A 14,450-nucleotide genomic window follows, 5' to 3' on the forward strand; every position below is an offset into this window, starting at 1 on the left:
CTCTGGGCAACGGGCGTGCGGCCGTGGCGGGGGGCGTCGTTACCACCGTCGCTAGCGACATTACTGTCGTTAATGTTGTCTCTGTCGCTGCTGTCGTCCCGGTTCCCGAAGCGTTTTTCGAGGCTGCTCCTTCCTCCCTTCTCCGCGAAGCCGGACCTTAGACGCCAGCTCTTTGTAGTACATTAACATAGTACATTAACATTTGTGATGTGGCGGTTATTTTACATAATCGATACCATCAAGTTCCTTTTCTTGGGGACCCTCGTGTTTATTTACATTTATTCCGCACACGTCAGTTTCCATCAGGAGCAAAACCGATTTTCTTGTCCTACATCTGCTCTCGGGATAACCTTAATTCACCGTAAATCTCTTCGCGCTCCCGCCGTAGCAAGCCCGGTCTGACGGTGCGGCCGCGGTGGGGGAGCGCCCCGGCTCCTCCGGCCTTGAGCGCAGCGGGGTGGGAGGGAACAGGGCAGCTATGATATTAATTGTTGGTATTATTATTTATTATTATTTATTTTGCGGCAGTTTCTGTTTACGGCATGATGCATTTGAGCCCAAACACATTAGGTGCATTATTCATTGGGTACATTTGTCAGAACATGCATGTGTATAAAGAACTAATGATCCATATTAAATTAATGACGCTATAAAAAAGAAAAATACCCCATACATGCCGTTTATGACGGCAACCCCCGACTTTGATAAACCATAGAAAAGACCTAATCAGATGAAGCATTGGACTGTTCCGTCTCCAAAATTACATTTCTCGAAATGTGCTTGTACACAATGTTGGTTTTATTAAAACAAATTAATTCAGTCATTAAGGAATCATACGGCAAGTGTCTCATAAGTCAGGACCTCCAGTGTAACAAATTGATTAAATGACTGTGTAATAGTCTCTTTAAACAAATCTAGTGTAACAAGTTAATAGATCTGCTCAATTACCATGCTGGGGTGATGAGGATGTGGGCAACTCTCTCATTAAATCCGGGATGGCGTTGGGGGGTTGAGGGGGGTGCGGCGCGGAGGTGCGTGTCGGTGGGGCAGGGCTGCTCTCCCGCAGCCTCCGCGGCGAAGGGGCCGGTGCCGAGGCCGGGCGGGGATGGCTCCGGGCTCCGGGCAGGGCCGCCCCGCGATCGCGCCGGCGGGCTCCTCCTGACACCCCAGCGCCGGGGGCGCAGGCGGAAAATCTATTACCCCGCTGCCATTTTGTTAAGTGTTTGCTCCCCGTTGTGACCCTGCCACTTTATCTGTTGATTTTTATTTTCTGAGTGCATGTTGCCCATATGTTACTCTAATAGTTGCTATAATTCTTGAGCAATAGGGCTCGTATTTTACTGAGCTGAATTAAAAAGAATGCACTTTAATAAAAAACCCGAGCAATACACTAATGGCTTGACATTGATGTATTTGCATAAAGATGAATTATATGGGCTCGCTTGACAAGACTTTTAATAAATGATCGAGGACGTTATTACAGGGATGGACTCGGGTGCGCGGCAGCGGGTTACTGCCGCAGGGCCAGCGCCAGGCGCTCCCCGCAGCCCGCCGGCCCCGGAGGGCAGCGCGGGCACCGACCGGCCCCGCGGCGCGGCCGCCGCCGAGCGCCTCCCGCAGCCGCGGGCCGCTGGGCAGGGCTAAACCCCCGGGGGATGCGGAGCGGTGCGGTGCTCCCTGCCCGCGCCGCTGTGGTATAAACAACTTTGTTCTTATAAATCACGCTTGCTGGAGCGCGGGGCCGCCGCCGGGCGCCCGGCGGGTGCGGAGCGGTGCGGAGCGGTGCGGAGCGGTGCGGAGCGGAGCGGGGCGCCCGCCGCTCCCTGCGGCAGCACCGCCGCCCGCTCCCCGGCAGATGTTTGCGTCCCTCCCGGAGACTTGTAACCGCTGTTCGAGACAGCTGGTAAACGCTGCCAGAAACATGTATGTGGAAAATACCTATCGGTGCAGAAGGTAAACGCGGAGCTGCAATTAGGAGGGAGCAGTTCATCTTACTTTTTAATTTGCGTGCAGAGACGCTGACTCTGAACGCGGGAACACTCTGCAGGCGCCTGTCTCTCTCTCCCGGCGGCCTCGATACGGGAAGGGAGCCCGGGAGGGGCCGGGCCGGGGGTGAAAGCCCACCACCCGCATTTTAAACCCCGGGTTCTCTGGAGTGCGGGACGACTCGTCTCCCGAGGGCGCGGGTGCCGAAAGCAAAGCCCTGGGGCGGCTGGCACGGATATAACGAAAGTCTCGCACGAATCGACATCACGGCGGCAAATAGCGGGAGAGCGGGGGCGAAAACGGCGTGTGCTTGATATGGGAAGCGTTACAGATTAATACCACTGAGAAGTGATGAACGATAACGGGATTTCAGGAGCTCATAGAAGGCGAACACGCGTGAGGGGAAGGGTAGGAGAGGTCAGCACTCACTGAAATGGTCGGGCTGTCCCGACGTGGCTGTCGGTCTGGGCATCCCCCTGGCAGGGGTACAGGCGTTGCCTCGCCTGGTGCCTACGCTGGGGGCTCTGGGTGGGAGTTGCTGCCGGGTTGAAAGAGCCCGAAGGCCTTGGGGTTGTGACAGCGCTGGCGTAGGGCCTGTCGGGGGCCGGGTGACAGTGGCGTACGGACTGGGACCCCCTCCACGCACATGCCCCGAGGCGAGCGGCCACTTCGTTACCCCACGGGGGGAGAGCCCTTCCTTCCTCCCCCGCGGCCGCTGCTGCCCGCCGGCTGGCCGCGGGCTTGTCCTTGTGACCCGCGTCCCCCGGGGCGAAGCCCGGGCTGCCGGCCTCGGGGCCCTGTGGCACGGCGATGCGGATCCCGCCCGCGTCCATATGTCCCGCATCCATATGCATGTCTCCCGTGGGCAGCAGCTGCCGGCCGGGAGCGGGGTACGGGCGGCGGGGCTGGGCCCCGGCCCCCTTTTCCCTTCCCGTGCCTCCCCTCTCTTCCTGCCTCCATCCCTCTCCGAAGCCCCCCGGTGCCGACGGCTCTTGCAGGGCGCAGAACTGGGACCTGCGCCTGGTGCGTTTCTGCGGGCAAAAAAAGTTTCCTTCGCCCGCGGTGATGCTCGTTGGGGCTGGAGAGGGACCGCAGCGGGTTCCCCTTGCGAAGTAGCACGGCAAGGCAGCGGCGTCGGAGAAGCAGGGAGGATGCTTTCGGCACCCTGGGATTGCACAGCCAGGAGTTTCTCTCGCAGTATCTCCTGCGCCCCAGAGAAGGCACATGACAGGGACCGAGGCAGGGTACACCCAGAAACAGCCGCCTTTATTTCCCCTGAGCACACGCGCTTTAAATCCCGCACACGCGCGCGGAAGGGAGCGAGGTTTAAACCCAAGGGCTCTATCACAGAAAGAAAGGCAAACCAAAAGCTGTTTGCGAAGGGAGCCGCCGCGACCAGCCCGCGATGGTCTCTCACCACTTAGCCAAGGACCGCCCGCCTCGCCACGCGGCCGTGCAGCCGGCTCCCGCCGCTCCCCACGCGTGTGCGCGGCCGCTCACTCCCCGCGGAGATTTCAGCCCGGGCCCGAGTGCAGGGCGGCTGCCGGCGAGCGGCTCTGCTGGTCCGCCTGTCTCTATAGATATGATTGTGCAGTACTTTTTTAATGTCGTTATCCGTGAGTTTATACCGTCACGCAACAAACTCTTGCGTGTTTGAATGATCGAACTGAAACTGCGGCTGATCTCGGCCGGGCCCCACTCACAGGGGGAGCTTCATGCCCCGTGAAGCCCGCTGACATTTTGTCTCCTAATTGTTCGCCGCGATGTCCATGGCAGCGATCCCGAGGTTAGTTATTGGCTCTCCTCCTAAAAAGTCCTCTCCTGGAGGAGAGGGAGGGTGCGCCTCTCCGCCGAGCCGGGTTTGGTTTCCAAAACCTGCCCCGCAAAGGGGGGCGGTGAGCTCATGTGAATAACCTGCTCTTTTCTTCAGCGCCTCGGACAAAACCGGCCTAACCAAGCGATCAGAGCTGGGCTTTTTTCCCTGCGATTCCACTTTGACGGTGCCAACTTCAACTGGTGGCCAGCTGGGTCTCTGTGCAGAAGTAAATTAACTGGAAAGCCCCAGTCGGTGCTGCAGTCAGCCGGAAAAGGGGACGGGGTGCCCGGGGGCGGGTGGCACTCACGCCAGCCCGGGGGCACACGGGAGGGCGCGGGCCGCGGCCGGGCTCTGCCCGCCGGAGCCGGGCGGCGGGGGAGCGGCTGCTCTCCGGGCCGGGCGCCGGCGGCGGTGGCGGTGGCGGCGGAGCGGCCGCCGGCGGAAGGCGCTGCGGGCGTGCTGGCGACCCCAGCCCGGCGGGGACCCCCGGCCGCCGCGGCCCGGCCGGGCTCCGCTGCCGCCGGGCGGGCTCAAGCCGGCAGCGGCCGGTCCCCGCCCCGGCGGTCCGGGCCCCGCGGTATCTTCGTTTCTTTCCCATGGCCCCGCAAAACCCGCGGGGAAATGGTAACGGCGAGAGCCAGCAGGGTCGAGTCGGCACTCCGGAAACCGCCCGGCCTTTCCCTTCCTGCCTTTACAACGCGTCGGGGAAGATTGGGGGGGCGGTGGGAGAAGGGCAGCCCCCAGCATCCCGGTCCGGGAGAGCCCGGGCAGCCGCGCCGAGGCAGCCGCGCAGCGCCGGGGCTCGCTCCCTCCTCCCGGCCCCGGCAGTGTCTAAGCCGAGAGCGGAATAAAACCCTGCTCTACTTCTCCCCCACCCCCACCCCCCCCGTAGAAAATGATTCACAAATTTACGGAAGAATACCAATTTATTTCTTTTTTTCCCTCCAGAATAGCTGGCCCTTTTCTCTCTCATGTCAGCGCCTCTGTTTGCTCTGCTGCAGCCGTGAAAAAAGCGCGATTGTTTCTGGTCTGTTTAGATATGGAAATGATCGCGTCTAGATAATGAGTTTCAGTTTAAACCAGTTGTTTCGGCATTGGGTCTAACTATTTACTCTAGACCCTTAGCCGGGCTTTTATTTTATTTGCCGTTTTCTTCTCGGAAAGCGGTTTCTTTCCCACAATAATGGCAACACTCTGCCCTCAATAACCGCTTGCTTCGCCCGCCGCTTAAAAAGTTAATACAGCCTCATTTAGGCTGAGACGAACCGCTCCGGAGCCGGGTGGAAATTCTGCTGCCAGCCCTGTCCCCAAACCAGCCGCCACTTATTTTATTTGTATCCTTCTTCAACCCCCACAACAAAGTGGACAACTTCCATCATTTAAAAAAAAACAAAAAACGAAAAAAAACAAAAAAAACAACCCACAAAAAAAACCCCAAAACCACAAAAAACCCACAAAAAAACTACTACCGAGATTGAACAAAAGATCCTGAAAATTATCTCCTCTCTTTTTTTTTCCTCCTCCTGTACCGTGGTTTCATTATTTAATCTCTGACGAGATCAAATTATCTGTACCCTTTAGTGAAGGCAGCAGACGTCTTTAAACTGGTTTAATTGATTTATCGTTTTTTTTTTAAACAGAAAGTGCATTACATTTAACTGGTCTTGCAAAGGGCTTTTCTTCTCTTTACAAACCGAATTATTTTTAATATAAATTAATAAATGTTAAGATGCTATATCACGATATATCATCGTTATTAGCTTAAAAAAAAAGAAAACAATTTACATTCTATAGTATTCCGTATGATACAAAAGAAAACACACTTTAAATTCAATTACAGCAACTAAATGAGTTTTATATTTTGACTGAAAGTGGTTGTGACAATTCCCACCAGCTACTTTTTCAACACGCGGTTGATTGGAAACGGTGTAAGTGAAAGCAAACTCTCTCCCTCCGCCCTCTCCCCCCTCCCTCTGCACGACGACCGCAAAAGAAAGTGTTTAAAAAATACTAATAAATAGCACGCGGGGCCGCTGCAGTCGCGGCCCGAGGGAGGGGCCGCCGGCAGCCACGGCGGCTTTTTCCTCGGCGGCCCCGCTGCCGCCCGTCCCGGGGCTCCGGGGCTGCCCCCGCTGCCGCCCGGCGGCGGGGAGCGCGGGGCGGGCGGGGAGCGCGGGGCGGGCGGGGGGGCGGTGCCCCGGCCCCCGCTGTACAAAAAAAGAAGGTATTTTACATTTTAAATATTCACAGTAAGGAACGCCTATGGTCGCGGAGACTCACGGTTTATTTACAAAGAGCAGGCACAAGGCGGCCGCCGCACCGCCGGGAGCGGGACCCGGGCCGGGGCAGCCCCCGCCGCTCCCCGCCGCCCGCGACCCTACAATAACACGCGGCGTCGGGGGACGGGCGCGCCCGCTGCGGGCCCGCTCCGCCGCAGTCCTCTCTGCTCCCCCTCCGGCTTCTCCTCCTCCTGCTCCTCCTCCTCCTCCTCCCGGGCGCGTAGAGTCTAGAAAAATAGATCTGTACATCTCCGAGAGCGGCGGCGGGCGGAGCGGGCTAGGCGGAGGCCTCCCCCTCGGGGGGGTGCAGCAGCAGCCCGCCGCCCCCCGGCTTGTGTTTCTTCAGCAGCTGCGTGATCTTCTCGTCGTCCGAGTTGGGGTCCAGGGGCTTGTTGTAGTCGTCGTCCTCCTCCTCGTTCTCCGAGGCGCCCTTCAGCCGCTCCGTCTCCGAGTCCTGCTTCTTCTTCGCCGTCGCCATCTCCGCCGCGTGCTTCTTCCGCCACTTGGTCCGTCGGTTCTGGAACCAGACCTGCCCCCGCCGCCACCGTCACCACCACCGGCACCGCCACCCCAGGCCGCTCGCCCCCGCCGGCGCGACCGAGCCGGGCCGCCCCCGCCCCGCTGCCCTGCGCTTCCCCGTCCCTGGCGTGCGGCAGCGACTCCCGCTTCGCCAGCGATCGGACCATTTCCCCGTCAACGAAAAGCAGCCCAGCCCCGCGGCACCGCGCTCCCCGCAGCCGCCGCCGCCCGTCCCGGCACGGCTCCCGCCCAGCGCGGGCGAACAGCCGTCCCCAGCCCCCCCGAGGTCCGCGGAGGGCCCGGGGCCCTCCTGCCCGGGGGGGAAAACACACATCGAGCTGAAGGGGCTGAATCCTTCCCCAGCCGCCCCGGCCCCGCCAGATGTATTTATTCTCTAGCAGGGCGCTGCCGGAGGAGGGGGTAATTTTCATTGCAGAGGCTGCCGTAATTTATTCGCCGCCATTGGGACATATTTGCAGTGACAAAGGAGGGTCTCTAGATCAGTCTGAAAGTGTGAGCACCGCCGAGAGGCCCCTCTGGCCGAGCCCGCCTCGCGTCCCTGCACCCGCGGAGCAAACGCCTCCCCACATGTCCCCGGGGGGCTCAGCCCGGTCTCCCAACCCCTCACACCTCCGCTTTGCCCGCAGCTCAGAGCTGAACTCAAACGGAGAGTTTGGGACGGGACAGTGCGAGCGGGGTGCCCGGTCCCTGCCCGACGGCCCGGGGCCGCGGAGCGCGGCCGGCGCTGAAGGGGCCGTGCGGTTTTGTGTGGGGTGCGGGCCCGAGACGCTATGCCCTGACTCCCACCCCCCCCCGCGCTTTTCCAGCACGGCGGCCACCCCCGTGGCGTTCAGGCTGAACGCACCGGGCTTCTCCGTCTTGCTTGGGTTTGTTTGTTTTGTTTTGTTTTGTTTTTTTAAATAAGATACGCTTTAAAATATCCTTCTCAGCCCCGCCAGAAGGTAACGAAGGGCGAATTGCTGGTAGCTGCCGCGGAAGCCCTTGACGTGTGCCCACGGGCTTGGCCGCCCCGGCCCGCAGCGTCTCCGGCCGCCCGAGACCGATCCGGTTTCCGCGGCGGGGCCCTTTCGTTCCCCGGCCCGAGCCGGGCGCTTTGCGCTCCCCCAGCCCCGCACCGCTCCGTGCGTGAGCCGCTCCTCTCACCTTGACTTGGCTCTCCGTCATCCCCAGCGAATAGGCCAGCCGGGCTCGCTCCGGGCCCGCCAGGTATTTCGTCTGCTCGAAAGTCTTTTCCAGGGCGAAAATCTGCTGGCCAGAAAAAGTGGGTCTGGTATGTTTTCTCTTTCCGTCCTTATCCAGCAAAATTGAGCCTTGATCTGGCGGGGGGGGAGAGAAAGGGAAGGCACGGACAGACACGTTAATCTACGGATTTGGGAAAGCACTTCGCTCTCAAGCGGCCCTGGGGGACGGGGGTTTCTCTCCGCGGGGGGGCTGTAACAAAACTGCTGCCTGGACAGTGCGGCGGCGCCAGCCTCCCGGCTCCCCCCGATTATTTTTCCTTTAAGGATCGAAAATCTGAGCGGGCAAACAATACTGTTTTCTAGGAAAGCTGCAGCCAGTGCAAGCAGGCGGTAACGGAAAGTCCTGCTCGGGGAAAGTTTGTGCGCGCCCCTAAAACCAGCCCCGGCCCCGAGAGTCCCCAGCGGGGAGGGCGAAAGCAGGCGGCAGCCCCGAGAGGGCTCCTCTTTTCGCCGGCGATCACCGACATTTTACAGGGTTTCGCGCCGACCGAGGGGGAGGGAGAAAGCAAAGCAAACTTAAGAAACAAAAACAAAAGAAAGCGAGGCAAAGCCGGGCCCCTCGGCCACGGCCGGGCCCGGGGATGGGGGGGCCTGGGAGGGTCTCGCCGCGATGCCGGGGCGTGGGGGCTCCCCAGCACCGGGAGCGGACTCCCGGCGGGGCTTCCTGGGCCCGCTCCCCCCCGCTGCCCCGCGACGCTGGGTACTCACGGGGGGCGCAGGCGAGGCGGGCGTCCCTCCAGGGCGGGCTCTGCATCACCCCCGGCCAGAAGATGGGCGTCCGGCCGGGCAGCTCGGCCAGCGGCTTGGGGTAGCGCCCGGCGGCCACGGCGGCGGCAGCGGCGGCGGCACCGGGACTGAAGTAGAGGGCGGGCGGCGGCGGCGGCGGGGGGCTGAGGCTGCCGAAGCGGGGCAGCCCGGCCAGCAGCCCGGCGGGGGCCGCCGAGGAGGCGGAGGGCGAGGCGGAGGCGAGCGCGGCGCCCGGCAGGGGCATGGAGGGCCGGCTGAGGATGTCGTTGATGCCGTGCGGGGTGGCGGCCGAGAGCTGCGGCGGGGCCGAGCCCAGCGCCGAGAGCCCGCCCGCGGCGGCGGCGGCGGCGGCGGCGGAGGCGGCGGCGGGCGCCTTGAGGCCCGGGGAGCCGAGCGGCGGCGAGGGCGAGGCAGAGGCGGGCGAGGCGGAGGCGGAGGAGGAGGAGGCGGGCCCGGCGGGCAGGGGGTACGCGGGGTACAGCGGCGCCTTCATCTCGGCCATGCTGTGCAGGGCGGCCAGCGGCGGGCTGCCCAGCAGGAAGGCGCCCTGCCGGGGCGCGCCGTCCATCTGCCCCAGCGCCAGCATCCCCGCGCCGCCGCCGCCGCCGGGCCGGGGCGGGGGGCCTGGCCGGCCCCTAGCACCGCGGGGCCCCGGCGGCCGGCCCGGGGGTGCCGCCCGCACCGGCGCCGCGCATCCAGCCCGCGGGGGCCGCCGCCTCTAGCGGGGAGCTGCGCGCCCGAGCGGCGGCCCTGCCGCCCCGCCGGGCATCAGGGCTGCGCCTCGGCGGCCGTTCCCGGGGAGAAAAGCGGTGCCGCTGCCGGCGGGTATATATATACGCGTATATGCGCAGGGTCCGTGCGTATACGCGTATATACCTCCTCTCTCTGTGCCTGCGCGGAGCTGGGGGCTCACAGCGGCGCGGGGGCCGCGCTCGCCGCCCCTGCCGCCTCTCCGGCGCCCCGCATCCCTCCCGGCGCTGCTCCCGCTGGCTGGCTGCCGGCGCGGCTGCGGGGCTGCGGGCGCGGGCGAGGCTCGGGGCGCACTGCCGCGCCGCCCCGCTCCCTGCCTCCTTTAGCGGGGGCACGGCCGGCAGCGGGCGCGGCGGCGGCGGCGGCGGGCGGGGGCGGGGCGGCGGCCGGCCCTGCCCACCCGCGCCGCGCCCGCCTTGCCGCCAACTTCGGTCTCGCCTCGCTCTCTTCTTCCCTCCTTTGCTTTTCGCTTGTTTTCCCCTCTTCTCCTCTCCTTTTCCCTCTCCTTTTCCCTTCCCCCTTTCCTTTCCCACTTTCTTTCCCCTTTTCCTTTCCCCTTTTCCTTTCCCCCTTTCCTTTCCTCCTTTCCTTTCCCCCTTTCCTTTCCCCCTTTCCTTTCCCCCTTTCCTTTCCCCCTTTCCTTTCCCCTTTTCCTTTCCCCTTTTCCTTTCCCCTTTTCCTTTCCCCTTTTCCTTTCCCCTTTTCCTTTCCCTTTTTCTTGACCTTTTTCCTTTCCCTTTTTCTTGACCTTTTTCCTTTTCCTTTTTCTTGACCTTTATCCTTTCCCTTTTTCCTCTCCTTTTTCCTCTCCTTTTTCCATTGCTTTGCCTTTTCCTTTCCTCTTTCCTTTTAGGCTTCCTTTTCCTTTTCCTTTTCCTTTTCCTTTTCCTTTTCCTTTTCCTTTCGTTTCTTTTTTCCTTTTCTTTTTTCCTTTCTCTTTTTTCCTTTTTCCTTTTCTCTTGCCTTTTCTTTCTCCTGTCTCCTCTCTCTCATTTTATTTTTCACTCTCTTTTTTCTGCTCTCTCTCTTTAACTATTCACATCCCCTGCTCCCTCTCTTTTCTTTCTTTCTTTCTTTCTTCCTTCCTTCCTTCCTTTCTTCCTTTCTTTTCTGTCTTTTCTGTCTTTCTTTCTCCCTTTTTCCTTTCTCTCTCTCCCTCCCTCTGTCTCTGTGCCCCGGGGACGACTCCAGGGAGCGGAGCCGCTCGAGTCCCGGACGGGCCTGCCCCGGCGTCTCCCTCCCCCGTGCGGCTGCAACGAGCCGGTGGCGGGCGGCGCGACCCGACCCGACCCTCCCCGCACGCTTCTGGACCGGCGTGGGTGCTCTCTGTACCCGCTGCACGTCGGAACCGCGTGTTCGTCCCGCCGGGCCCCCGGCCCCTCCTGCCCGGCCGCTGGCCGACGTTGTACACCCGAGGCCCGCGGTACCGAGCCCCCGCGACGCTTGTCCCCAGCGTCCCCGGCCGCTCGCGGCTCTTCCCGTCGCCTGCGGCTGGAAGGGAAAAAATCCCATGTGGCCCCTAAAGAGCGTCCCACGGAGAGAAGAGCGGTGCAAAATCACCCTAAACAATTTTTACCCTGTGTTGTCTGTGCCCGAGTGCGTGTGCCTGTGGGGAACTCTATTTCCTCGAGCGTGGAAAAAAGGGCTGCTGTGGAATTTCGATTTTTTTTTTTTTTTTTTTTTTTTTTGTAATTACGGATCTTAGATAAAGCGGAAGCATGTTGATCCTCGACCTGCGACCGTGTTTCCTTCTATTTCTAAATATCCCCTGTTGCTTGGAATTGTTTTAGTTTAGTTTACAAAGCCGCGAAAAAATACCCGTGGAGACAGGGCGCACAGAGCAGGATCTTGCCTCGCCGTAACTTTTGCACAGCCACACGAACTGCGCCTCCGGGAAGCTCGCGTTTAAGTCTCCGAGTTTGACTTTTTTTTCTCTCTTTTTGTCCTTGTGTCACTTCTCAAATATTCCAAAAACAAAACCAAAAATGTCCTTTCCTGCCGGTTTCAGTGGAGCTAGCTAGCGCTCGGCCGCGGCAGCCCCGCACCGCCGGCCCCGCAGCCCCGGGCGCGCCGAGGCTCGGCTCGGGCAGCGGGCGGGGGGGCGGGGAGCCTGCCTCTGAAAGTGACCGATTTGCATTTTAATTGGGGGGAGAAGAATTAAACCGGGTCTGGAAGCGCAGAGGCAGGCGCGGGGCGGCCCCGCTGTGTGGCCAGCACCCACGGGAACTGCTTTTCCTCCGGCCTGCAGAGGAGACGGTGCGGGGCCGGGGTCTGCACCGGCGTGGCTCGGGCGGGGGAGGACAGGGGCTCCCCCCGCCGCCCCAGACCCGCTGCCTCCCTCCTCGGGGCGCCCCGAGGGAGCTTTGCCGGGGCGGCCACCGGCGGCGGCGGCAGCTTCAGCCGCGGGTCCGCGCTGGCGGCGGGAGGAACCGGGGCCTGAGCCCGCCGGGACGGATCCGGCCGCCCTGCGCCTGCTTCTGCAGTGCGGCCCTGCCGGCCCCCGCCCCAGCCGCGGGCTGCGGTACTGCTCAGGGCTGCTGCGGGCAGCCGGCGGTGCCAGCGCTGCGCTCAGCCCCCGGCCCGGCAGCTCGCAGGAGCGGCACCGGCTGTTGCGCTCGCCCGCGCTTCCTCCCCGGCCGAAAGCAGGAGACCACGGGCCAGCACCTCCGGGGCCGTGTTCTGCGGAAAGCAAAACAAAACAAGCCCTCCCGCACAAACCGCTTGTCCTTCCTTCCTTCTGTAATGAGCGCATCTTGAAAAAGAGCGTTTATCTGGGGGCCGCCTCGTGCAACTTCTTTCCTAAAAATAGCACGGCAGGTGAGATGGCGCCAAGAGGGCTGACCGGTGCTTGAGAAATAGTCCGGACTCAAAAGCAGCCGTCAACGTTACCTCCTTTCTGTGTCTTTACTAACTGCCACCCAGAAATATTTGAAAATATTGATAGTTCCTTTTCCATGCTCAGTTTTTGTTTCTCCCAAGCACAGACGTAGGCAGGCAAAGTTGCCCAGGCGGCAGCCGGGGCTGTGCTGTGCCCCTCAGCAGCTGAGCAGCGGGTGGGGGCACCGTGAGCACCCCAGGCAGCGGTGGGAGTACAAAACACCCCAATAACAAACTTCACTAACGGGGTGAACAAACCGCAGCCTGAAAACGCCGCAGCCAAACTACTCCTTGAGCACAAGCGGGTACTGAACGGGTCCGCTGCAGCCGGCGGCTGCTCGTTAATGCCTGGCTGCGTTTCACCGGTTTCACTAGGTCTCATCACAAGCGCTTCACCGCCTTGTTGCAGATAAAGCAACTACCAAGCTAAATAATAGAAGACAGAGTAGCCGCCGAGCGAGCGGGGGGGTGCGGGCGAAGAGGAGGAGCGAGCAGCCGGCCTGCGGGACGGGGCGGCGGAGGGCAGGGGGCGAGCAGCCACCCGAAGGAGGCAAACCCGCGAGAGAAGAGCAGCTCCCGTGGAAAGCCCGCTGGGCCTCGGGGAGGGGCCCGCGGGGCCCCCGGAGGGCGGCAGGGGCAACGGGCCCGGAGGGGTCCCGGGCAGCGAGGGATCGAGGGCTGGAGGAGGCGGCGGGCAGGGAGGGGCTGAAGTTGCGATGGAGACCCCGGTCACACAGAATGGAAGCGAAGAAGAGATATGAATTAAGAGGTACACAGAAGGAGCATTGTCAGAAAAAGCTGTAGTTACTTGGTCGCTCGTTCGAGGCATAGAAGTACGAGCGCTGGAGCAGCTGCGCCTCTGAAATTCACGTTAGCTGGAACGGTCCCAGCATATCTGAAAGGAAAAAAACCCCATGAGAACACCTAAAATTAAAAGGTCCAAAGTGCTTCGGCATAGCAGGGTCAGATACTCTGCAAGCTAATGAGACGGGGACCCGAACTGCAGCTCGCTGCACCGTGCCACCTGCGGTGTCCAGCTGTGCCCGGGCTAGTGCCTGCGAGGGAGGGTTGGCTCTGCCCTGCCCAGAGCTCTTTCAACACTCCAGCAGCGAGGACAGATGCCGGGGACCCCACCCTGCCCAGCTTTTGCCCTGGGAAACCATCGTGAGTGGGAGAGGGGTCTGTCTGAACTAAATCAAGTAATTTCTTTATTTAGCAAATAAAATGCTTTGCCATTACCGTGTGTTCCTCATCGCAAGCAAGCAGTCAGTTACTTTCTTAAAGTGATGGATAGGTATTTAGACACCTTTTTGTTGTAGCAGCACTGTAAAGCCACTGAATCATTTGTTGCCTGCCCTACATGGTGGAAAGGAACTGAGCCAGGAAAGCCTAATGTTCTTCTGGGTGCTAATTCCAACTCTTAATCAAGATCTGATTACCAAAAAGGAAGACAGAGCATAAAAATGCTATAAAGATTTAAAATTTTTCTATCTTGCCCATAATTCACACTGCAAATGCGTCCATTATGGCATTCACTCTAGCAGGAAAATTGTGATGTTGTTGCAAGATTCCCTACAGCAGAGCTCCTGCCAATGATGATGAATAATCTCAGTCCATATGCTAGCTCTATACAGCTCTATAGTACCAGCATGCTCTCATTCTCTTTCTGCTTCCTCAAAAACACGGAATATCTGAAGAACAGTAAAAGCTAATTAAAAATAGTTAATAGGTTAATCAGACTCGGTCTTATATTTATCTAATGCAGAGCACTGATTCTTTAGTGATGTAGCTTTGAGGCATTACCACGAGCCAAGAAAATGAATCAGACATTTAATGGAGATGTGGAAACGGAAATTTCTTGTAAGACTACAAAATCTCAAGCCAATAATACACTAAAATATAATAAAGTTATCATTAAAATTCCATGCATGAAATGCCATCCTCTGTGTCCTCTCTCGCTAGGCAATAAACTGAGGCAAAGCTGGCCAGAAAATTTTTCAGGAGCCAGGCCTTTGGATACATCTCACCTGCTTTTTAGCATTCTTGTCCCAGAGTGTCTGCCTGCAGACCTCTGGTGACAGTCAAAGGCAGAGGCATCACTTTGTGGGCGACCCCACTGCAGACCCCCTGGTTTGCTCTTCAGAGTGCCAAGGGCCATAAAATGCTGCCAGCTCCAGCTGCGGGGTGTATTGCAGACGTCAACCAAGGACTGAT

At 60.1% G+C, this 14,450-nt stretch overlaps 1 protein-coding gene across 1 annotated transcript; it reads right to left on the bottom strand.

Moving 5' to 3' along the window:
- Positions 1–6,358: 6,358 nt before the first annotated feature.
- NKX6-1 (NK6 homeobox 1) lies at positions 6,359–9,195 on the bottom strand. Its single transcript, XM_072862587.1, has 3 exons — positions 8,571–9,195; positions 7,765–7,937; positions 6,359–6,610 (listed from the first exon to the last, which is right to left on the bottom strand). The coding sequence occupies exons 1-3, from the start codon at positions 9,193–9,195 to the stop codon at positions 6,359–6,361; spliced, it is 1,050 nt and encodes a 349-aa protein (XP_072718688.1).
- Positions 9,196–14,450: the final 5,255 nt, after the last annotated feature.

Source organism: Ciconia boyciana, chromosome 5 (genome assembly GCF_034638445.1).
Source record: "Ciconia boyciana chromosome 5, ASM3463844v1, whole genome shotgun sequence".
Lineage (NCBI taxonomy): Eukaryota > Metazoa > Chordata > Aves > Ciconiiformes > Ciconiidae > Ciconia > Ciconia boyciana.